Source organism: Muntiacus reevesi, chromosome 7 (assembly GCF_963930625.1).
Source record: "Muntiacus reevesi chromosome 7, mMunRee1.1, whole genome shotgun sequence".
Lineage (NCBI taxonomy): Eukaryota > Metazoa > Chordata > Mammalia > Artiodactyla > Cervidae > Muntiacus > Muntiacus reevesi.
This window is the reverse complement of record NC_089255.1, coordinates 83000237-83025239: the sequence shown is the minus strand read 5'-3', so window position 1 is coordinate 83025239 and position 25003 is coordinate 83000237. Positions and strand designations below refer to the sequence as shown.

Sequence of the window (25003 nt, the reverse complement as noted above, 5' to 3'; positions counted from 1 at the left end):
GGAGATGACATTTTCAGAATTTCACCAACTACACTCAAGCTGCAAGTTGATTGACCTCCGCTTCTATGGCCTGAGTGGTGCATGGAGCTGGACTGCCGGGGTATGGAGCTGATTCAGCAAATGGAAGCAGTGTGTGAACTGTGCCAGTAGAAAGACACAGCCTTGCCACCTCCCCCGCAGACAATGTGTCACTTTACAAGAGTAGGTGTAGACTTGTCCGAATTACCTGTTTGTGTTTAAATACATCCTGGTGGCTTAGACAGTGGCAAATCTGCCTGCAAGGCAGGAGACCCGGGTTCGATCCCTGGGTCAGGAAGATCCTTGAAGAAGGGAATGGCAACCCACTCCAGTATTCTTGCCTGGAGAGTTCAATGGGCAAAGGAGCCTGGTGGGTACAGTCCTTGGGGTTGCACAGAGTCAGACATGACTGAGCAGCTAACACATAACTTAAGTATATGAAAATATTTGTTTGCTTGCTTGACTTTGATTATAAATTTCTTAAGACTGTGGAAGTATATGTGTATGTATGTGTTTGACTTCATCCTTCTGAATAGTATTTTTAAAATAAGCTTTTTATCTTAGTTTTAGATTTCCAGAATAACAGTGAAGATAATGGAGTTCCCAGGTACCCCACACCCAGTTCCCCCTGTTGTATGGTACATTTGTCACAGGAATGAACAAGTATTTATACATCATTTTTAACTGAAGTCTGTACTTTATTCAGATTTCCTTAGTTTTTAACCTAATGTTTTGTTTTCCTGTTCCAGGATACCATCCTTGATATGTAACATTTAGTCATATTTCTTTGGGCTCCTCTAGATTATGATAGTTTCTCAGATTTTCCTTGTTTCCGACAGCCATTTGAGTTTTGAAGAATACTAATCAAGTATGTTTTAAGGGACTCCTCTGTTAGAGTTCATCTAATGTTTTCCCTGTGATGAAACTGGGATTATGGGTTTGGGGAAGGAAGAACACAAAAGTGTCATTTTCATCATATTGTATGGAACATACAGGAGCATACTGTCAACATGAATGAGTTATCACTGTTGTGTTGACCTTGATCATATGGCAGAGGTCGTGTCTGTCAGACTTCTCAAGTTACCCCCCTTCTGTACTGCACTTTTTGGAAGGAAGTCACTGTGTACAGCCCACACTTGAGTGGGGAGTTAGGCTCGACCTCCTTGAGGGTGTTGTCTCTATATAAATTATTTGAGAGTGTTCTTCATGGGATATTTTTCTCTTCTCCCTTGCTTGTTTGATCATTTATGGATTCATGGCTGTTTATTTTATACTCTGCATTACATTCCAAGTACTACTTTATTCTGTTGCTCAGATTGTTTCAGCTTTGGCTTTTGGGTGTCCTTTCGTTCGGTCCGTGTGTCCCTTTGACATACCCCGTTGTCGGTTTTTGTCTTAGTTTGTTTTTGAGCGCTTCTCTACTTTCTGGCTCTACAAGATGCCCCAGGCTCATCTTGTGTGTTTCTTGCCCCAGTCCTGGGTTCAGCCATTCTCCAGGGGGGCCTTTTATTGAAGAATGGTAGTTAGAACCCAAGATCTGGATGGGTAGTATTATTTTAAGATATCTTTTCCTGACATTTAAACACACATGCACACGCACACGCACACACACACACATACACTTGTAGTAGCAGTAAGTGGCCAAAAGTAGTCCCAGCCTTATTGCAACTTTTCGTAAGGCTAAGAGTTCTCAGGGCAGCCAGAAGAGCTAGGATAGGGTAAAGGGCAGAGGCCTGGGGCTCAGGAGCTTTCACCCAGTTCCTTCAGGTCCCGCCTCTGCTTTAGATCAGGCAGATGTTATGGCAGGTCACTAAAAGGATCTGTCTCAGTTGTATTAGTATTTGTATCTTTAGCCAGGCCATGTTTGAAAGTGGAGAGTCTAATATTGGTTACAGTCCTTTCACAAGGACCTTCCTGATAAATTGTTCTTCTCGTTTAGTTCCAGGAAAATTATCTCGGAAGATAAATTTGTGAGCTTTCATCAGTAAACAAATGATGTGTAACCCAACTTGTTTCTTTCTTAATCTTGGCTTCCGGAAAACTGAGAGCCAAATTTATTGTGCAGATACCATTTGCTTAGTTCTAATTGTTAGTACCTTCATTCTATTTGATAGTACCTATTTGTTTCTTCTTCCAGGTGAACTCTGTTCCTTAAATTCTTAGTTGCTTTATTTGCCTGTTTGGGCCTAAGCTACTTGATCCTTTTGAAGCAGGCAGGGTATTATCTTGAGTGTGTGGCAAAGGAAGAGGGTCAGGCTTCTGGAGCAGGACCTGCCCAAGAACCTGTCTTCTCTGACCAATACCTAGAATGGTCCAAGAAAATCAAGTTCTAAATGAGTCTGTATTCCCAGTGGACCTGTATTCTCACTTGTTTTATGATGTGAGTATTCACATATTCTTGACATCAGCTACTGTGCATGTACAATTAACACTTTCCTATTTTATAAGTTGTGAACTTTACCTTGCCTTTTTTCTTCAGAAGGTGTTATCTAGAAACAGACCTTTATTACTTCCTATTCCTTGATGTCATATGGACAGATTTTATGGCTTGGTATTACCTTTGTTTAATTAAGAACTTCACAGTAAATTTTTAAACTGTTCTTTTATTGTTTAAGAGGGATCCTTTGCGAGCTTGCTGTGCCCCTTTGTGGACTTGTACTGGCCCATTGGACTCAGTTTATGCTGCCTGCTTCATCCTTGCAGGCATATGCTTTGTGGTCTTGTTCTGAGGGCTCTCTGTTTTTAAAATTTCTCAAATCTGGCCCCTGTCTCTCCATACCCGAAGCCTTTATCATTTCTAACCTGGATTCCTGGGTTAGTGTCCTAACCCATCTTCTTATCTCTAGTATTCTTCCCTCTTGAATCTCTTCACAGTATTGGGTCTCTTCACAGTGTTAGCAGAGGTTATCTTTCTGAATTGCAAGATGAATCACATTACTCTCATTAAAAAAAAAAAGTATAGAGAAATCTCACTATCAAAAATAAGTAATGTTATTAAAGTGCTTTAATTAAATATGTTTATATGTATGCTACCCAATTTTTGTTTTTAAAATCTCACCTATAATTGAATCTTGATTTACAAACAACATTAGAACATCCAGTTTATTATAAGGAATCTACTCCTTTTGAGTTCTACATCGCAAGTAGCTTCCTGTCTTAGGTAATGAAATGTGCCTTCTGCCCAGACACTCATGTGCTCTAGAAAAGAAGCTTGAGACCCAATCTGTCATAGTACTGTGTCAAACCTTTGCTTTATTTGCGACCATTCACTTAGCAGTATATGCCGCTTCATCTGTTAACAGGCCTTTCTCTGAAGAGCCAACAACTTAGAAGACAGGGATTGTTATTTTGGGGAAGCAAAGATGTCTTTTTTTAGGAGTAACTTCTTATCCCCACACCTCCTGTAGCCCTTGGCATAATTATTGTGAAATTTGCAGGAGTAGCTCTCCCAGATTTGTCCTCCGTCAAGCCATCTTTTCTGCTTCTCCTTGTATCAGGGGCCCTGATACAAGGATATTTCCACTCTCCACTCGCACCACAAGATTTGTGTTATACAAGAAATGTGTCCTCATATATCTTTCTCCTTTTTGCAGTATATTCTTTTGGTAATTGTCCACTTGTATTTTTGTGACTCATCTCTCTCTAGGAAATGATCTTGGCCTACAGTGTATAAAGTGAGCTTTTGCTAATAAAATCACTTAAATCAACTGTATCAACTGTTAGAATGTTCGAAACTTACTGTATTTGGGTTTCACCTTCTAATCTAATTCTTGTGTTTGGGAGTGTTTAGACCATATCATCATAATAGACTGTCTTTTATAGAGAGTGTTTTCTTCCATTTCTCCAGTTTCTATAAGTTCTCTTCACAAGTATTATTTGCTACCTGTTCTTACTTACTTTTTACTTTTAGATCACAGATTCTGCTGGCCATATTCTGTACTCCAAGGAGGATGCAACCAAGGGGAAATTTGCCTTTACCACTGAAGATTATGACATGTTTGAAGTGTGTTTTGAGAGCAAGGGTAAGTAAATAAGTTTTCCCTGAATTAAGCAGCATCTTCCAAGTAAGTTAGAGCATGAACTTTTTCTCTCCTGGCCTGGGCAGGAAGAGGAAATGAAAACTACATTTGCTGGGGTGTAGAGACATTACTTTGTCAATAAAGGTCCATCTCGTCAAGGCTATGGTTTTTCCGGTGGTCATGTATGGATGTGAGAGTTGGACTATAAAGAAAGCTGAGCGCCGAAGAATTGATGCGTTTGAACTGTGGTGTTGGAGAAGACTCTTGAGAGTCCCTTGGACTGCAAGGAGATCCAACCAGTCCATCCTAAAGGAGATCAGTCTGGATGTTCATTGGAGGGACTGATGCTGAAGCTGAAACTTCAATACTTAGGCCACCTGATGCGAAGAGCTGACTCATTTGAAAAGACCCTGATGCTGGGAAAGTTTGAGGGCGGGAGGAGAAGGGGATGACAGAGGATGAGATGGTTGGATGGCATCACCGACTCAATGGACATGGGTTTGGGTAAACTCCGGGAGTTGGTGATGGACAGGGAGGCCTGGCGTGCTGCGATTCATGGGGTTGCAAAGAGTCGGACACGACTGAGTGACTGAACTGAACTGAACTGATATACGTATAAGTGAAAGTCAGTGAGTGGGTAGAGTTCTGCATGTCCAAGAGTAGGCATTTCTTGAGTGCTATACTTGGCTTGAATAACAGAGTTAAATTTTGTATAGATGCTAGGAAATAGTGTATTTATATGCTAGTGACATGTTTTCTTAGAGGTTAGAAGTAGGGTCTGTCTGACAAATCACATCTCGTCAGAAATACTTTTGATCTCCAGGGCACTTGCTGTTTCCCAGTCCCGGTGTCTTGCTGTGGCTTCTTCTGTGCATATCAAGGCCAAGAGTCCTTAGAAACTTCTAGGCTGATTGATTACCTGATGGCTTCTGCACATGGTGGTTGGTGAAAAAGCAGATGCTTCTTCACTCCCTGTTCTGCAGCTTTAAGGACAGCAGACTCCAAAAACTATATACATTTATACCTGTCATATTACTTGGGCCCTTTGGGGCTGAAGGACAAAAGGAACGAAATTCAAACTGGCTTAAAGGAAGACTGTGTGACTCTGAGCTGTGGAGTCTACAGTGTGGTGCTGACTTCAGGCACGACAGTAACTTGGGGTTTTAACAACATCATGAGCATTTTACCCCATTTTTAGTGCTTTTTGCCTCCATTTGACTTTATTCTCAGGCTTTCTCCATAGGGTAGCAAAAGGACTTCTGGCAATTTTACATTTATACAGTGTTCAGAACATGATGATCCTAGAAGAAGAACAAGCACCTTAGCCAACAGCACCAATGGATTCCCAGGAATAGCAAAAGAACTAGCAGCTTTTAACAGTTAACCAAAAACTGACCCCTTGACCTCAAATGGGTCAGTTTAGTCTGAAAGCTAAAGAAGTTCTCCCAAAGTAAATGGAATAATAAAATGGAACATTAAAAGACTGTAATAATGATTTCATGATTGATACCCTTCTCCCTGCCTCTTGCCTTGCCAGTCTCCAGGATGTCTCAGTAGTATTCTAGATGGTTGTACTGTTCTTACCTCAAAACTCAGACATCTAAGACTATATTCATGACCACCTCTTTCAGACTGGTTCCCTTTATTCATCAGTATTACCACAGTCTTTCCAGTTATCTGGGCTCACATTTTTGAAATTACATACTTATGTCTTTTCTGGTCTGTCATCAAGTTGTGCTGATACTTCTTTCAAAATACCTCCTATATCTGCCACCACACAACTCTGAACTCTCAACTATAAAATTGTGGATTATGTCAGTAGCCTTCTAACTAGTATCCCTGCTTTTCATATATCCAAATACTGCCACCAGATTTATCTCCTAAAACTTGCATTATATCAGTCCTTCTTTGAAAGCTTTGTAGCTGCTTTATAGTGGCAGTGATGTTCCTGTTCTGTAGAATGAACCCCGGAATCATGAAAATTTTCAAGCTAGATGAGATTTTAGGCACCGTGGCTTTTAATAGCCTTTATACTCTTGCTCCATCCAGCCTTATCTCCCTCTGCCCATCAGGCTGCAGCCATTCTGGTTCATTTTTCCCTCTAAACTTGTCACATTTATTCATTTGCTGGAATACCTTCTTCCTATATTAAACATAAGTTTACTTTTAGAATACATCTTTTAGAATACATCCCGCAGCCATTCTGGTCTGCTTAATATCTCAATCAACTGATTTATCCATCGCAGTTCTAGGTGTTAGGGAGATAGCAATGAGTACAGCAGAAGTCTCTGCTCTCATGGAGCTTACATTTTCATTGGATCAAATAGACAATAGGCAAATATAAGTCAGATGGTCATGACGGCTTTGGGGAAAAGCAAACACCTTGAGATGCTGAGCTTGTCTCAGAAATACCAAGGGGGTAACTGTGGCTTCCTCCGAACAGCGCAGCACTCGCTACTGGAGACACACATACCTCACACACACAGCCTTGTGTTGTTTAAATGTCTTATGTGTATATTTTACACTCCCAATTTTGAATTCTTTGAAGGCAGAGATCTTTTGTTTTAAATTTCTTATATGCTGATGCCGTGCATGTAAATGTCTAGGAACTAGTTTTAAACTGTGTGTGTGTGTATATATATATATAAACATGTATATATGCACACATATTGTAGTCAACACTCAATTTCTAGTTTTATTTGAGTTTATCCATGTGTGTATTCTGTTATGAATATCTGATACCCCCTGGTCTTTGGAGCACCTTTTAAAAGCTTGTCCATTTGCCAGGTAAATGCAAAGAGAAATTACTAATGGGTCTTTTTACAAGAGACCCTTTAAAGCCATGATGTCAGCTGAGGGGATAGGCTGGCTATTCTGTGCAAGAAACTATGGTCTGGACTCCGATGGTCTATGGTTTTGTGGTTTCACTTGTGTTTGAATAATGCTGAAGCTGTGCTGTGACAGAGAGATTGTGGGAGAAGTCTTTTAGGAGAGTATCTTGATCATTTGGAACAGGTGGAGCTATGAGCTGCTTGGATTTCACTTTTAAATAAGGAAAAAGGAGCAAAAAATTTGGATTTGGGAGAAGAGACCTCTCTGAGGGTCCCTTTTTTGTTTTGCTTTCTTTTGTTCTTGGAAGCCTAATTGATTTAATGCTCAGAAGGGATCTGTGATTTGGCTTAGTTTCTTTTTTTTCCTAGTATTTATTTATTCATTTGACCGGGCCTTAGTTTTGGAATCTTCAGTCTTTGTTGTGGCATGTGGACTTTTTTGTGGTGGCATGTGAACTCTGAGTGGTAGCGTGCGGGATCTAGTTCCCTGACCAGGGATCAAACCCGGGGCCCCTGTGTTGGGAGTGCAGGGCCTTAGTCTCTGGACCACCAGGGCTTAGTTTCTTGATCCAACCTATTCAGTCTTATTTTATTGCTTTCGACTTGATCTGTCCAGTTTATCCAGAAGAACATCTTTACTGTCCTTTAAACATGCTGCACTCTTTTCTCCCTTCCTGGTTATTTATTTTTGGTGTGCTGGGTCTTTATTGCTGCTCACAGGCTTTCTCTAGTTGAGGCGAGTGGGAGCCACTTTTTAGTTGTGGTGGGTGGCTTCTAATCCACTGCACCACCGGGGAAGTCCTCGATTCCTTCCAATAGCTGAGTCTTTGCCCATGTGTTCCCTTCTGCCTAGATACTTTCTTTATCTGCCTTCAGGTGTTGACGTCTGTCCACAGCTAATCTCTTCCCTCTTCTAACCTTTGCTCAATAGCCGGGATTATCTGAACCATTTTTGGTTTTGTTTTTTCCTTAAAGTTTTAGACTGCTTTGTATTTTCACTGTGCTATTATGCGTATTTGTGTCTTAGATGCCCATCAAATTATTTGAAGGCAAGGATTGCAGTCACCACCACTGTCCTAGCACTTCGTGAGTTCTCAGTGAATTGCTTTTTGAATTGATATTTCAGAAAATCTCCAGTGTTTCTCAGGGTACTGTACCGTTCTCTATGGCTTATGGTCTCAGGAACCACAATGCTTAAATGGCACTGTTTCCCAGAACTCCTGATTTCATGCAGGTAGTTGTTAGTTTTATAAGTAATCAGGTGAATTCCACAGGATGAGGACTGAGCAGTTTTCTGGGGCTTTTTGCAATCTTTCCCTTTCTCCTACTTGATAAGGATAGAATTTTTGTTGATCAGATTACCATTTCTCATGGGAACGTTGCTCTGTTGGTCCTACTCTATCCCAAATGGACTTTTCTGTTTGTAAGAGGTATCCGTGAGAATTGTATTCTTACTATTGAGTTTCTTCTTGGGCTCCTCTAAGGGCTTTGTGGGCCTAGTCCTGTACCATTTTATTTACCTGTTGAAATGGCCTTACGTTGACTAAAACCTTTGAAAGAAGTGGAATAGTAGACAAATTCTGTGTACTTTTCAGTACTCATGTTAAGTAAATCCAAGCTCAGCTTATACCTAATAATCCTTCTCTCAGAATTTCGCAGGCCTTTTTCAGATGTGGAAAAGTGCCTGTTCAGCCTGCGTGGGTGCCCACTACCTACTGGTCTATATGCCACGGTGGTGCACGGTTCTGACTCTGGTTTCCTAACCTAGTGAGTCTGTGTGTGTTCTCTTCTCCTATTCTGTTCCTCTGTTCTACCAGCTGCAGGATCGTGTGTCCTGCTCCCTCAGAGATGTTTGCCAGCAGTATGTTCTTGTCGCTTTCCGGCACCCCACACACATAGAGGCTTTGTCTGGAATGCTTGTGATTTTTAACCAGAGCCAGGAATTTTCTGCAGCTGAGTAGGGGGAGGAGTTGCGACTGTTTCCCTCTATTGAGAGGGTAGGGGTTAGGGAGAGGGAGGGCGGGTGGGTGATTTCCCGGAATTTTAAATATTCCTCACAATGAACCCTTTGATTTCTTTCTCAGGAACAGGGCGGATACCTGACCAACTCGTGATCCTAGACATGAAGCATGGAGTGGAAGCAAAAAATTACGAAGAGGTATGTCCTGCTTAACAGCCAGTGGAGGCAGTAGCCTGCCGTCCTGTGCGGTTTCTGTGACCCAGTCAGGCCAGCAGGCTGTGCTTTGCCCAGAAGGCTGTGGTTTTCTCAGCAGTCATGTGATAGCCAGCTTGATATAAAAAAGTTGTGTTAACAGCCTTGAACAATAATTCTGGCTGTGCTGTCAGCCAAATGACTGGACCAACTGTCCCATAGAAATGTTGGTGTGATAAAACACTCAAGCACATGCCAGAAGTGCTCTTGAGACAGAAACCAGATATATATTTAGAATTTCTAAAAGCTAGAATTCATTAATGTTAATGTTCAAGGTTAAGAAAAGTGATTTTTTTTTTTTATTCCTATGGTTTTTATTCCCAGACTGACAGCTATGTGTAGGTATAGCTAGGGCCTAGATTCAGTGCTCTTTAGACTTGAACAATTGTGTTGTCTTTGAGAAACACAATAATCAAAAGTAGCTTTTAATTAAAATAATTTCAAATTTTTCAAAAAGAGAGCAAGATGGAAGGAAAAAACTACAAGAGACTTGGAGTTTTGCTGACAGCATGTATTATAGAGAATAAAAATAGGCGTTTATTTGGGTGGTAGGGAGCTGGAAGTGTGCTTAGAATTAGGGGAGGGGGACTGGGCTCTTTTAATCTATTGTGAGAGACTCTAGGGCAGCACAAAACGCTTCTTTAAATGAAGAGCACCTGTGAAAACCACAAGACCTATTTAAGACTGGAGGATTGATCTTTACTGAAAGATAAGAGTGTTTTTTACCCGAGGTCAGTCTTTTTATGAAAGTACCTGAAGGCATATAGAGGAGACAGGCTACAGGAAATGTAAATGGATTTTGAAGAATGTAAACTGAATAAACAAAGGAAAGTTGTTTTAAGTGATTTAAGATAATTTTCTAGGAATGGTGGAACCTGAGAGGTGGTTCTATCTTTGGTCAGAATTTGGAAGGGAAATATCCTAAAATGGAAGAAGATTGGAAGCCAGTGGCTGGCTCTGCAACAGGAAGTAGTAGTACAATAATTGTGGCTCTCCAGGCCTTTCCTCTTTTTTCTTAGTTCATGTGTTCAACTGAACAAAACTAGACTGAATTATTTGTAGGCAGTAAATCGGAGCAAGTGATGCAGTTGTGAATGGAAGGCAATTCCCGGTAGAGACTTTGGTTGCTTGTTTCTGTCTCCAGGCTGGTTTAATTAAAAGAAATAAAGCCAAGAGCTTTTTTGTTCAGTGAACTTAAGAGTTAATTGAAAAATCCTTTTGAACTTTTATGAGTCAGAGGAATCCTAATTGTATTTAGTAAGTTAAAGCACTGTTGTATGATATAAAACACTATGAAAAATGTTGTATTATTATGAGGTTGAAGAATAGGTAAAAGAATTTTCAGTTTTTGAATACTGCTGCTATATTCTCACCCTCAGATTAGATGCTAGACATAGCTGCTGCTTCTCTGAAACAGACAGTATTATTCTGAGTTGACATGTACAGCAATGTGGACATCACCACTGTATAGCATTTTAGAACCCCCATACCCCTGTACCTCCTGGAATTTCCGTCATCCTTGGACTTTGTTGACACTAGGAAAGGGCCTTTATCTTTCCTGACCTTTTACTTAACCCAAGAGGGGAATCCCTAGCAGAAAGGAAACCACGGAGCTTCCTCTGCTGCTTCCTGCCTCAGCAGTCTGGCACGTCCTAAGCCTTTCTTTACGCACATGGTTACAACACAGCTCCAGATTCTCTTTCTTAACCAAGAAACTCCTCCCACTACTTTCTTTGGTGCCCTACCTCCCCTCTCCCCGACCCCTCAATCAGAAAGCAGATCAAACTGAGACAGAGGATGACATGTGATTATGACACAGGCCAAAACCCAGCCCTTTTCTCAGGCCAGAGCTAGGCTGGCTCCCTTGAACCTTGCTCAGAAATAGCTGTTTAGTTGTCGCTGGTCCAATACCTGTGACAGGAACATGAATAATAGGAGCACTTGCTGTGTAGCTCATTACCAGAGAGCAGTGAACATATGTAGAGGTTTTGAGGTGTTTAATTTCAGGCCCTTGGGGCAAGGGAAAGGCTTTATCTCCAGAGGATTGGGGCCCTTTGGCATCAGTATTTAGATTCAGGAAGGTGGTTTTTTTTTTTTTTTGGTTTTTTTTTGACTGGGATCAGGGAATTTATTATTTTTTTTTTCCATTTATTTTTATTAGTTGGAGGCTAATTACTTTGCAGTATTGTAGTGGTTTTTGCCACACATTGACATGAATCAGCCATGGATTTACATGTGTTCCCCATCCCGATCCACCCCCCCCCCGCCCCCCGGTATATTTCTTTGAATATATCTCTCCCTCACATTTGTGGACTCCATAAATCTGAAATCCCACATGGTCCTGTACAATTAAGTGGTAATCATTGTCTAAACAACTGGACAGAGTACCACACTACCTACCAAATTATTATGGAGGTTTAGTTAATGCATGTGAATGCATTTGTCTACATTTGCTATGTAGACAAATGTAATTTGTTTACAAATTACAAATGTAACATTATTTGAAGGCAGAATGGTTGACATTTTGTAAAGAAATAGTTTTGTAGCTTGAAATCTTTAAATAGAAAAAATGCTTATTTCCTCAGAAATAAAACATTTTTAATTCCCTCCAATAGATTTTAAGGATCTCTCACCACTATCTTTTGCCCCCTAAGAGGGTCCTATTTTGGTAGAATCAGTATGTGAATTGAGCCATTTCTTTTTAGTTTGTGGTCTGTGAACTAGAACAGCTGTTTGCAGGCACTTATTATCTAATCTTAGAAGTTGTGGGAATGAAGGCAGTTATCCCACCAGGAAGGAGCTGTCTGACATATCCTCTAACTCGCTGGGCTGTGTTTGTCCCTTCTTGCTTAGGTGTCAGTATTTTCAGCACAATTAAAATCATGTTTTGCCTAGAGGTTCTATTAGAATACCATTTGCTACCGACAGATACACCAGAAACGCAGTTGCACTTTTTGAAGCATCAGCTGAAGCCTTTTCAAAAGTTCTGTTTCTCTGAATGCCCTCATGAGGAGGAACTCTGGTTCTACATACTAGATCCAAAAGCCCTTTCTTGACATAGCTTAAATGAAATAACATGGGTAAGCTACTTGACACATAGGCGATCAGTTCAGTAGATTTTAGCTCCCTTCTCCTACCCTGCCTAGAAGCTGCCGCATGTCTATGACAGAGTGAATAAAGGATCTTTCTAAATTTCACTCATTGAGTCCTAAGATTGGCAGTCTTTTCTGGACTTATTTTGGCATGTTGTTGACCTTCTGACCTTCGTTGAAGAAGCCTGTGATCCATGTGCCCTTGTGCATAAGTAGACTTGGCTTTGGGTGTAAGTCTGTCTTCATTGTCTTAATTGTGTTAAGACTGGGTGGTTTCCTCTTTTATTGCTATGCTTCTAAAATTTGCAGGGGCTGTGAGTGCGGGTATGGAGGTAACAGTCATTTGCCTGAATCTGGCTCTTCTCATGAAGCTTCTGTCTTGAGTTTCTCAAAGTTCCACCAAGGGAAAGAATGCAGTGATTCCCTAGAGGCAGGTTCCACGTGTGTGTTTCAAGAAGCAGTCTTTCAGATTTACCACCTTCCCTTGGTATAATTACATAGAACTCTGAACTCTTCAGAATTCAAATCATTATTAGAGGAATGAAAGATTTGGGTATAGTTTAAGGGTAACTCTACAGTTATTTGGGAGGTATTGTAGATGTGCAGGGAAAGCTTTTTCAAACAATACCTCCCACTACAGATGAGAGTGATAGATATGCTGGTAGAGAAAAGTTTCTCCTAGGCAGTGGGCCTGGTGAAAATGAATGCTGAGTAACAGTTGATGCTCTTAACATTCAAGGAGTACTTGCTTCAGGGGACCAGCAGCACTTAATATCTGCTATAGGAAGTTGACTCCTTAAAGAAGGCACAGAATTGATACACTGGGTCAGCTTCAAGTATGTACCTTGTATCAGGCATGTGGGAATACACAAAGTATATATCATTCTGATGCTGTTGCATTCAAGATCCAAACTAGTGTGGGGGAAAAGGATAAAAAGCAAAACAACGTGGATATGACAGTGTATGATTGAGTGGCATAGTCTTAAATGTTGTGGGGCTTTAGAGAAGAGGCAATCAGTGTGGACAGTAGTGGTTAAAGGAGGCTTCATGGTTAAGGCTGGAAAGATAGGTGGGATTTGGATACACTGAATGTGTATGCGTTTGGAAGTCAGGGATTCATTTTTGCTTATATTTTATAGCAGAGCTTTGCGGTTTTGATGCTAAATAAATGCTTTGATGACCCTGAATAGGGAGTCATGAGACTATGGTACTGGTGGTCTTGGTCTTGCACTCCGAGGACTGAGTAACTTTATGAAATTCTCAGTTTCCTTATTTGTAAAATGAAGTCTCTTTTAGCCCTGATATTTATTTAATGGTTAAATGCAGCCTGAAAGGGGAATGCTGCCTCCTAGTGGAAAACCTGTGAAATAGCCTTTTGCTTTTATCAAACTTGGCAAAACACACGTCGTCCTTCTGATCATGGAAGAGAAAAGTAGACTAGAATAATAATGGCCTGCCTTCATGAAACAGGTTTAATTTCACATTTTTAAAGATTATCTGAACATTAAGTCAGATGTTTAGAGTAGCAGAACAGTCAGTGGGGATATTGATAGAGATTTTCTTGTTAGCTCTTTGTATTGATGTTCATCCCACTGAGAAGTCTGGAGATAATTTACTGAATTAAAGACAGAATTGAGTAGGGATTTCATTGGGGAAATGAGATTCAACTTGGATGATATGTTATGAGTAGAAGTATAGAGTCTAGAGTAAGATCTATACCAGAAAAGGGGTTAGGAAAGTGAATGTTTAAACAGTGGCCCGTGTACCATATGGAATACTGTGCAGCAGTTAAGAAGAATGGGGTCAATCTACAAGCATTTAAGTTTTTAGAAAGATTTTATTAAATGAAAAAAAGGAAACCATAGAACAACATATACATTATGGTCACATTTATAGATACGTTTTTAGTTATATTTTCCTTTGTACATTTGTAGACACACAAAGGCATAAATAGTGTGTTATCTTCTATCAAGGTCTTGAAAGATATACACTAAATTCATAACCAAAGTTACCTTTAGGAAGGAATGGGTGGATGTAGGGATTGAGGAGCTGTAAAGATGGGCCTTTTGTTTTTATTTTCTTTACTTCTAAATAATTTAAATTCTTTAGTAGGAGGAATGTGTTTCTTGTTTGGGATTGGGAACAGTTTTAGGAGACTACTAAGGCTGTTCTCAGTACCAAATTTATTTTCATTCCGTCCTCCTGTTTTGGATCTTAGGCCTCTGGGGTATTGTCTCTTAACCCAAAAAAAGGATGGGGAGTTAGAAGTAGTCTTCAAAGTGATTTTTAAGAATATTGTTTTCAACTGGCAGAGAAAGGTACAGCCAGTTTCACTTCCAGTTCCTTTTGTAAGTTTCTGTCTGCTTGTGCTTGTGCTGAGGTGTCCACTGTGTCCGACTCTTCGGGCGCCGTGGACTGGAGCCCTTCCCAGGCTTCTGTCTGTGGGGATTCTCCAAGCAGGAATACTGGGGTGCACTGCCAAGCCCTCCTCCAGGGGATCTTCCCAGCCCAGGGATCAAACCCAGGTTTCCCACACAGCAGGGAGCTACCATGGGAAGCTGAGCTACCAGGGAAGCCCAAGTTTCTATCTAGGGAGCCTTAAATCATTTACCTCTATAAAGACGTATTATGCTGTTGCCTTTATACTGTCACATTCAAGAAGCTCTGGAGGGGAGAGCATATACCAGGAGGGAAAATGTTAAACAGGCTAACGTTCGGCTTATTTAATTATGTGTCTTGTATCCTTTTCCTTGGGTGGTTTCTTTGCTCTCCATCTCTATGTGAGATCAATTAATAGATATATATTGTAGGTTAATGGTAAAGCCTGACATTTGTGTATTCAGCTAGGAGTGTTAGCTCAATGTATTGACTGTTGTGTAAATCTCATACCCAGTTAGCTTTATTCTGTTCTGCATCTGTCAGTCGTGCCATTAACTCTACCCAGGCTTTTATAATTATAGGAAAATGTACATCCAGTGAAAGAAAACTTAGATGGATCATTAAAAACCCATCCCCATATTTTTAGGTACCTTAACTATAAAGTCAATTTTAATATTCCTATCTTAACAGTTTCTAGTTTTCTTTTTTTTCTTTTTTTTAATAACTTTGGCTTGTTCTTCAGTAAATAGAACATAAGAACACCCTCAAGCTGTTCCCATTCACCCCATGTTAAGTGCTGTCAACATTTAACAGAGAAAGTACAAGAAAGTTTCATTGGACAAAAGAGAAGAAAAAGTAGGGAGTTATGTAGAGAATGTATAGAGAATAAAGAAGCAGATGCAGAAATATTTTTTGAAGAATTCTCTGTGGTAGAAAATTAAGAGCAACTGGTACATGAGTTTTAAGATTTGGAAAGCTCTGATACTATATCCACATTTTTAAAGCAAATCATAATCTAAGATTGATAAGAAAAAACAAATAGAATAATGAAATCCTTGCTCTGGTCATATGTGCTTTCAGTTACTAGATGCTTTTAGAAGTTTCACAGTGGTCTGGGTTGAAAAAAGAAGCAAGTTTATTTCTCATACTCTATGCTCCTTAGCACACGAGGGTATCCTTGGGGATTTATTTTGATAACTGGCATTGCAGTTTGAGTTATTATCTTAGTGCTATAGTTATCTGTACTCTCTCATTCCTGTGCATTCTCTATTGGGAATTTGGTATGTTTTCTTCTTAAAAGCACATTTGACTAATACTATGATGCTCACACTTATGTCTAATAATATTGCTTATTTCTTAGACAAAAGTGAAATGTCAAGTAAGATGCTTTATTAAAGTCAGAAAAATTGGGAAATATAGCCTACCATGTTATTAGTATTTCTAAGGAGGTTTTAATCAGAATGAAAGTATAAAAAAAAGTCTGAGATAAAAACATCCAGACAGTAGGGAAGGGAAGAAGCCCAAATTTTAAAATGTGTTAGAATGAATACAGATTTTAAGATTTGTGAAACTTTTAAAAAGACTCCTCTGTTACATAGTGTTCTTGACCAGAGCAATTTTTTTAGGGAATGGGTTCATAATTCCTTTCTTTTCCAGATTGCAAAAGTTGAGAAGCTCAAACCTTTGGAGGTGGAGCTACGACGCCTAGAAGACCTTTCAGAGTCTATTGTTAATGATTTTGCCTACATGAAGAAGCGAGAAGAAGAGATGCGCGATACCAATGGTGAGAGGAGGGCGACTCTTACTTCTCAGTGAGTGCACCATAAAGGAGATAGGTCCCCATACTTTAAATTCTGATGTACCCTTTTCTCAGTTTTACCAAAGGGTGTTTTATAAAAGGTGATTTGCCCACTTCAGTGCTGTTGCTGTTACAGGTAAATGAGCCTTGTTTGATTTTCAAGGGAATAACATTTTTTTCTGTAATAAGCAGTTGATCATATCAGTCAACTTAGTGTATCAAATTAATAGCACTAATCTTTGTAATTTTAACATATATATATAGGATAATGAAAATTAAAGAAAAAACTATCTGAAGTCCTACCGTAAGGTTTAGGGGCAGAGTGAAGCTAATTAATTGCCTTTTCCCCTGGCCATTTAGCCTGCTGAGCCTCACTTCATTATGTTTACACTGCTTTTTGTTTTGTTTTGTTTTGTTTTGTTTTTAGAGTCCACGAACACTCGGGTCCTGTACTTCAGCATCTTTTCAATGTTCTGCCTCATTGGTCTGGCCACCTGGCAGGTCTTTTACCTGCGTCGCTTCTTCAAGGCCAAGAAGTTGATTGAGTAATTAAGCCCAGTCTCCTCCCACCTTGAATCTTGGCCAGCAGAACATCACTGGCAAAAGGCATCCTACCAACAGCACCATCAAGGCACCTTGGAGCTTTCTTGCCAGAACTGATCTCTTTGATGTGGGAGGACGTGTGTTACCACCTTCACCCAAGAAGTCAAAGAGGGACTTCTTTTTAACCTGGTAGGATTTGGACTGGTTTTGCAACAAGACTATTATTAGAGTCACCTATGACAAAAAATAGGGGTTACCTAGATAATGCCAAAGCCAGCATTTGTACTGGGTTTCCTCATATGATCTGTTTGAACCATGTTTTCTTTTCTTCTCCCACTTGCTCACCAGCTTGGGCTTCCATTTTACTTGTTTTACCAACATTTGTATGACCATGTTGAACTTGTTTCTTTCTGATTGTCCTCTTTGGATTTCTGCGTGACAACGCCCTTAACTTTCTCTTGACCCTTAGTTGAAATGTTTAGCTAGCTTCTGGTGATACCCTTTCATAATTTTATGTCTCTTGAAAGGGTGATGGCTGTGACACCTCAAAGAAATGAGCTTTGAACTGTAGATAGCTCTTAAAGAAAATTTCACTTTAGAGAATTAAAACATTTGTGCTCAGCTGCTTGAACTTTTCTCTTTTTGTGTATTTATGTGTGTTTAGTTCCATGCAGTTTTATCACATGTATGGATTTGTGTGACCTCCACCACGAGATGCAGAACCGTTTCATCACATGGATCCCTTGTGATTCCCTTTTATAACCGCAGTCACCTCCTTCTGTAACCCCAAGCCCCAGCCTCTGGCAGCCACTAAGCTGTTCTCCATCTCTCTAATTTTGTCATTTCAAGAATGTTACATAAATGGAATCATACGGTATATATATAAAACCTTTTGAGATGGACTTTTTTCACTCAGCATAATGCCCTTGAAATTCATCCAAGTTGTTGCCTATGTCAGTGGTTTCTGTCACTTTATTGCTTAGTAGTCTTTTGTGGCGTGGGTGTACCATGGTTTCCCCAGTCACCTATTGAAGGACATCAGTGTTGTTTTCAGTTTTGGGCCATTATTAATAAAACTGCTGTGAACACTCATGTACAGGTTTTTATGTGAACACAAATTTCATTTCTCTGGGATAAGTGCCCAAAAGAGCAATTGCTGAGCTGTATGGTAAACAGACGTTTATTTTTGTAAGAAACCGTCCTGCTGTTTATCCAGAGTTACTGTGTCATTTTACGTTCCCACTAGCAATGTCCGACCAATCCAGTTTCTCAACATCCTCAGTATTTGCTATTATTTTTTAAAAAAGTTTTTTTAGTCATTCTGAGAGGCATGTGGTTTTAATTTGTATTTTCCTATTAGCAAATGATGTTGAACATCTTTTCATGTGTTCATTTGCTATCGGTATATCTTCCTCAGTGAAATACCTATTCTTTTGCCCATTTTATGATTAGATTGTGTGTTCTTTTCACTACTGAGGTTTTGTTTTTTTTTTTTAATTGACGTATAGTTGATTTATGCTATTGAGTTTGAGAATCCCTTATATATCCTAGATATAAGTCCTTTGTCAGTTTTGTGGTTGCTTAAATTTTAACATAACTTCTACAGAAGAAAAAACAAGTAAAATTTGCCGAGTATTCTTACATGGTAAGTCACTGACTTGATTTGATTTGTGTTCTTATGTGTTCATGAGGAAATTAAGATATATGACGTAAACACAGCTAGAAGGATCATGAATCGAGTAAATACTTGAAAATATTTGTTGTAAAAGCAAAGCCGAGAATCGCTTTGGGACATATGCCTGCCTAAACGCCAATACTAATATGAATAAGAGAAAGTGTGGGCACAGATGACCATGTTCATTGACAGTGACATATAATATCACTTGACATTTTCCCCACTTCTCCCAGTAAAGTGGGTGGGAGTTTGTCCTTTCTGTAATCTCTTTTTTTCTTTTTTTAAGTCTTCTGACTCTTACAGGGCTTGTCCCATTGCAGTGACAAGAATTATAGAAGTTAGGGCTGTGCAGCTTGCAGTTAAGAAGCAGCATATTAGAATTAACAGAACACTGTTGTGATGACCTGGATAAAGTACCAAGGGGGAAGGGGGGCAAATTATGTTGCTAAAATCTCAGCCTGTTCTGTTAATGTTCCAGCTACTAAACACAAAAGGCTTTTTACCTTCTTTTGACTCCCCGTATGAATTCTTCTTGGACTTCCCAGATGGCTCAGTGGTATAGAATACACCTACTAATGCAGGAGACATGGGTTCTGTCCCTGGTTCAGGGAGATCCCTTGGAGAAGGAAATGGCAACCCACTCCAGTGTTCTTGCCTAGGAAATCCCATGGATAAAGTGTGAGCCTGATGGGCGACAGTCCATGGAGTCGCAAAGAGTTGGACATGACTTAGCAACTGAGCACACACTCGAATTCCTCCTATGTGGCATGAAAGTGGTTCTTCCATCAGTTTGTGTAACGCTGCCATCTGCTGTTGAAAAATAGGTACTGCTTCTGAGACCCTAACAGCCAGATCTCATCATAAGGGCGACAGTGTTTAATTTCAGTGAAAGTCGCTCAGCTGTGCCCACTGTTTGGGACCCCATGGACTCTACAGTCCATGGAATTCTCCAGGCCAGAATACTGGAGTGGGTAGCCATTCCCTTCTCCAGGGGTTCTTCCCAACCCGGGGATCAAACCCAGGTCTCCTGCACTGCAGGCGGATTCTTTACCATCTGAGCCATCAGAGACACCCCATAAGAGCAACAGATGTTGAGAGAGTCTGTGGTGTTACATATACTAAGCAACAGAGGCTATTACATATTAGAGATACTAAACAACATCCAGACAGGGGCGAGAATAACCCAACTTGTGAGTTAAGCTCTATCTTCAGACATTTAAAAGTGAAATTCTGTTTCATACCATTAACCAAACAAGATCCTCTTTTCCATTTCTAACTGGTGCCTTCCCCCTTTTTAGAAGCAATGAAAGCTGCTCCATTGGTTATAGTCTTCTGACAGGGTGTCAAAGAAGAAGATAGGAGAGGAAAATATTTTATTTTGCTAATGTTTTGTTCCCAAACGTAACTGTGAAATTGAAATTCTTTCACATCCTTTCCTTTACTCATGTCAAGACTGCCAAGTTGGACATTTGTGCTTTGGGTTTAAAGTTCATTGATATTACACTTTGATTTTATCTGAAAAGTAAAATTATTTGCTTTTGATAAAAGACTAGTGCAAGAGCAAGTCAGCTTTAAAAACAAGGATGTTGTCTGTTTTCCTCTATTTTGGGCTCTGTTGTTCAACACAGTCTTAAATTACTGATCAGAGTGATAGTTTTAAGTAAGCTTTGTTATATCAATGTCATAAGCCCCTGTCATAAGCTGTTTTTGTGTTTATTTAATGGAAAGAGGCATGTGGGATTTATACAGATTCACTTGTAAGTGTTGGATTGGGATTTTTGTGTAAATTTTCTCAAATAAAGGCTAGCAGAAACCATTTTAGCTGTATTTTTCTGTTACTCATGAGTATCTCTTTGTCTGGATTGACAATAATTCCTCCACATTCCTCAGTATTAAAAGTATGGCAAGGTATATGTGACAGATTAGAGAAAAAAATATTTGTAATGTACTCCAGATGGATAAAGTTTATGTGAGGTAGGATAAATTCATTATACTTTATTTGTAAACATATAACCATACAATATGTATATTAAAATATATTAATTTGAAAAGACTAAATATAAATAGGGTTCTGTAAGCCAGGAATTCTCTGTAGCTTCTCTGTTTTGGAAACTGCTGTTGAAGTTATTCCTACAGGGTCTTCTCCCTTTCCTTCCATTCTTAAAATACCCCTCCTAATTTAGAACCTCTAGGACTTATTTTTTTGGACCATCACATCTATGTAAAACCCTACTCCAGCAGGTAAAGGCAAGATCATCTTTCCTTTTACTTGCAGTTGAGTATTTTCTGTAAAGCTTCTTAAGAGTCAACGTGAAGTGCTTTACGCATTGACTAGCTAGCCTCCTATTTAGCCTCTTTCTCTAATCCTCAAAAAAAGTTAATAAGTCAGTGAATCTCTAGTTTATAAAGTAGTGGTTCTCAACATTTGAAATACTTTCGAAAATGTCTCATTTCTCCCTAATACTTTAGAGAACATAAATAGTGAAGGCAGCAGAATGTTTAAATGTGAATTTAAATGACTTTAAATTTAATGTTATTTAAATTTAAATGTAATTGTGTCAGCAGTATCATATTTGTTAAATGGTTGTGCATGTTCTGCAAATTATTATCTATTCAGTGTGCTACAGTCTCCTATAGCATAAGCCCCATGAATAATATAAATTTTTCTAGTACCACATTTAAAAAGTACAAAGGAACATGAAGTTTTTTATTTTATCATTTTTATTGAAGTGTAGTTGATTTGCAGTTGATTTGCCGTGTTGTGTTTTTCTGCTGTACAGCAAGGTGAATCAATTATACACTTGCATAAATCCACCATTTTTTTGATTCTTTTCCCAAATAGGTCACTACAGTGTACTGAGTTCCCTGTGCTATACACTAGGTTCTTCTTAGTTATCTATTTTATACGTAGTAGTATGTATATGTCAATCCCAATCTCCCAATTTATCCCTCCCCTGCTTTACCCCTTAATAACCATAAATTTGTTTTCTGCATCTGTGACTATTTGTTTTGTAAATAGGTTTGCTTGTACCACTTTTTTTAAAGAGTCCACATATAAGCGATAGCATATTTGTCTTTGACTTACTTCACTTAGTATGACAATCTCTAGGTCCAGCCAAGTCACTGCAAATGACATTATTTTTTCTTTTGATGGCAGAATTTCCATTGTATATTGTAATATTCCATTGTGGTATATGTCTACCACATTTTCTTTATCCATTCATCTGTTAATGGGTATTTAGGTTGTTTTCATATCCTGGCTATTATAAGTAGTGTGAAATTAATTTTAATTATACACTGTCTAATAGATTCAAAATAGAATTTCAACATAAAATTCAATATAGAAATGTAAAATTGACTGAGATAGCTGACATTCTTTTTTCCTTGTAGTCTTTGAAATCTGGTGTGCATTTTACAGCATGTGTTCATTCAGACTAGCCATAATTCAAGTGGTCACTACTGGCGACCATATTGAACAATGAAGCAATAGACTTTGCTAAGTACTTTGGCAATTTAACTATTCGCTTGTTAAGATATAAAATGGAAATACCATTTTTTACCAAAAGTATGTTTTGTTTTTTTTTTACCAAAAGTATTTTAAAATCAGTTATACCTTTAAAATGTTGACTATTTCTGGGCTTATGAGTATTCAAAAGTCAGATATTTAGTTTCATTTATATCTGATGTAATGAAGTGCTGAGCTTTAGTTTCTTCAGTTTTGTATTGTCTAAGATGAAAAAGGACATTTGTTAAGCTTTTATCTATGTATTATAATCAGGATAATTCACAGTATCAGGCTAACCAAGTTATAGAAAACTGTTTCCACATTGCAAATTTTTAGTTTCCACACAAAGAAGAGTGAATTTTTAAGCTTTGGCTGAAACCTATTCAGCTTCTCCGAATGCAAGTCAACACTTGGAGCTCTAAGCAATTGTTTTTTCCATGCAACTCAAAAATTTATTGATCATCTGTTTAACGTGCTGAACGAAACTCTGGAGTAGACCCAGGTAAAAAAGAAGCAATACCTGTCCTCAAAGTGCTTTCTAATTTCATAGGAGGAAGTAGATGGGATGTCTTCTGTCCAGCATGATTTCCATACTTGCTTTAGCCACCACTGACTTAACATTGTGGAAGTTAAGGAAGCTTTCACTAACCCAGCTAGTTTGTCTTGGGACGATGCCCCTCCTAAACACCTTTCTAGAAGATTGTACTTTTCTTATAACAGCACTTAGACACCATTGTAATTGCCTGGTTTTTTTTTTTTTTTTTTTTTTTTTGTCTGTTTATATGGACGGTGAGCTCCAGGAGAAGAGGAACCATGTTTATTTTGACCTCTGTTGTAACCCAGCACCTGGCACAAGTTGGTACTTAGTGTTTGTTGGATGAATAAATTGAAAATTGAAAACTATCTGTACAGTCTAGAACCCTGGAATGAAACCAATAAAAAATTTAACAGGGTGTTATCAGTCGGGCATTTTGGTTTAAGAGATGTACATATACGATAACAATGACCTGATATTCTTTCAACAAATAAATTTTAGGCTTGTTATATCAAGCACTTTTCTAGGCACTGATGATACATAATTGTGAACAAGAGGGCAAAATCCAGGCTCTCGTGGAGCTTATGTTCTAATGAATGGAGGTAGTCAAAGTAAACAATAAATAAGACATCAATTTTAAAGATAAACATTGTGAAGAAAATAAGGAGTGATGTGATCTGGCGGGAGAGCCGTGTTACTTTGGATCAAATTGGATGTGAAAAAGAGGTTTGCTTAAATACAAACACAGTATAAGCAGACCATCATTAAGTCTGGTACACTAATAGAAAAAATGGATCCAGATCAAGAAAGACAAAAGTCCCTCCTATTCAGAACCATTGTGGAATGTCACGCAGAGTGTAATAAGATATCATACTTTAAAAGGAACACTGATGAACTCTAGAGGTCAGAGGAACGTGAGCTCATTAGCTCTCATACCCTTCACCCCATTCTACCCATTCTCTTCCTCCTCTGTTTGCTGTCACTATCCACCTACTTAAAAACCTAGATGCGAGTCTCCTGGACTCAGATTTGCTTCACCAACCATATCCCAACTGATCACAAAGTTCTAAATGTTCCTCAGATGGATTTCTTAAATCTTGCCCCCCTGCCCACTCACACTGATAGCACCTGAGTGCCTGTCTCTAGGTCTCCTGTCTGTCTTCCGTGTTGTCATCAGTTCTTTGTAAAGTATAGCTTTGGTCTTATACAAGGTGACGTTATTTATTGTCTGTGCTGGGCACATGAACAAAAGAAGACTCATTAATTATGCTGTGGGGAAAAGTATTAATTGGGACTCCCCCAGCAAATCAGAACATACAGACACACAGATCATATACTCCTCTGCTTAAAAATGTCCAGTATTTTCCATTGCCCACAGGAAATGTCAAATTCTATATAAATAAATATTTGAAGCCTTGTCTTCTGCTTCTATCCCACAAATACCATGATCTCCATCCACATGATCTCTTAGCCCCCAAATATCCTGCTCTCTGAAAGAGATCCCCGGCCTTGTTGCTGACTTTGACTCCCAGCTCCCCTCAATAGCTATGTAACATAACAGTAGGTTACTTAACCCTCTATCTTAGTTCCTTTTGCAGAATGGGAATACTATGAGGATTAAATGGAATGACACATGGAAAGAAAACCTTTAGCACAGTGCCAGGAACATAATAAATATAATGAATGTTAGCTGTTATCTCTGTAGGTCAATAATTCCAACTTTACGACTAAAAAGTTATGTTAGAGATGTAAAGTTGCTCAAGGCACACAACTGATGGAACACGCTTTTCCACTGTATTGCAATTCTCTTAGTGACTTGAGGGCTCTGCAGATTCCCCACCTCCGATTACAGTATCTGGCACTTATGGCATGAAGAATGTTGCATGAGATCATCAGGTGGTCAAAGATTTGGAAATACACTTGGAAGAAGAATGTGAAATCTGGAAAGAGAGGAGTGTCAGGAGAGTTGACTTCAAATACTCTCTAAGATGTGTGGAAGACAGAGGGACGCACGGTAGTTCTGAAAGAAATAACTGGGCCCACTAACTGAGATGACAGGAGGCAAGAATTTTCCTCTGGGAGAGGGAAGGGAGGTGAGGTAAACGGGAGACCTAAGAGACAGAGTTCAATCCCTGGGTTTGGGAAGATACCCACTCCAGTATTCTCGCCTGGAGAATACCATGGACAGAGGAGCCAGGCGGGCTACAGTACATGGGGGTCACAAAGAATTGGACACCATCTCGACTTAGCACGCACTCAAAGATATCTTTGCTGTAACAATTCTCTAAAACAAAGAGCGCTGTGCCGCGCTAGGAAGGGCTGCTTCCCCCAGTCACTGCCCTTGAGATAGGCCTGGCGCCAAGATGAGACTGGACGACCTCTGGACCTCAAAACTG

At 39.3% G+C, this 25003-nt stretch overlaps 1 protein-coding gene across 2 annotated transcripts in view; it reads left to right on the top strand.

Annotated features, from left to right (window-relative positions):
- TMED10 (transmembrane p24 trafficking protein 10) overlaps window positions 1-20383 on the top strand; it is a 32908-nt gene extending 12525 nt beyond the window's left edge. The window contains exons 2-5 of one of the 2 annotated variants that reach the window (XM_065940399.1): window positions 3929-4040; window positions 8953-9026; window positions 16208-16362; window positions 16777-20383. In XM_065940399.1, coding sequence (XP_065796471.1) covers window positions 3929-4040; window positions 8953-9026; window positions 16208-16362; window positions 16777-16894 — 459 coding nt within the window. In that variant the 3' untranslated portion in view covers window positions 16895-20383. The remainder of the gene's footprint in view (window positions 1-3928; window positions 4041-8952; window positions 9027-16207; window positions 16363-16776) is intronic. The other variant, XM_065940400.1, reaches the window with a different exon arrangement.
- Window positions 20384-25003: the final 4620 nt, after the last annotated feature.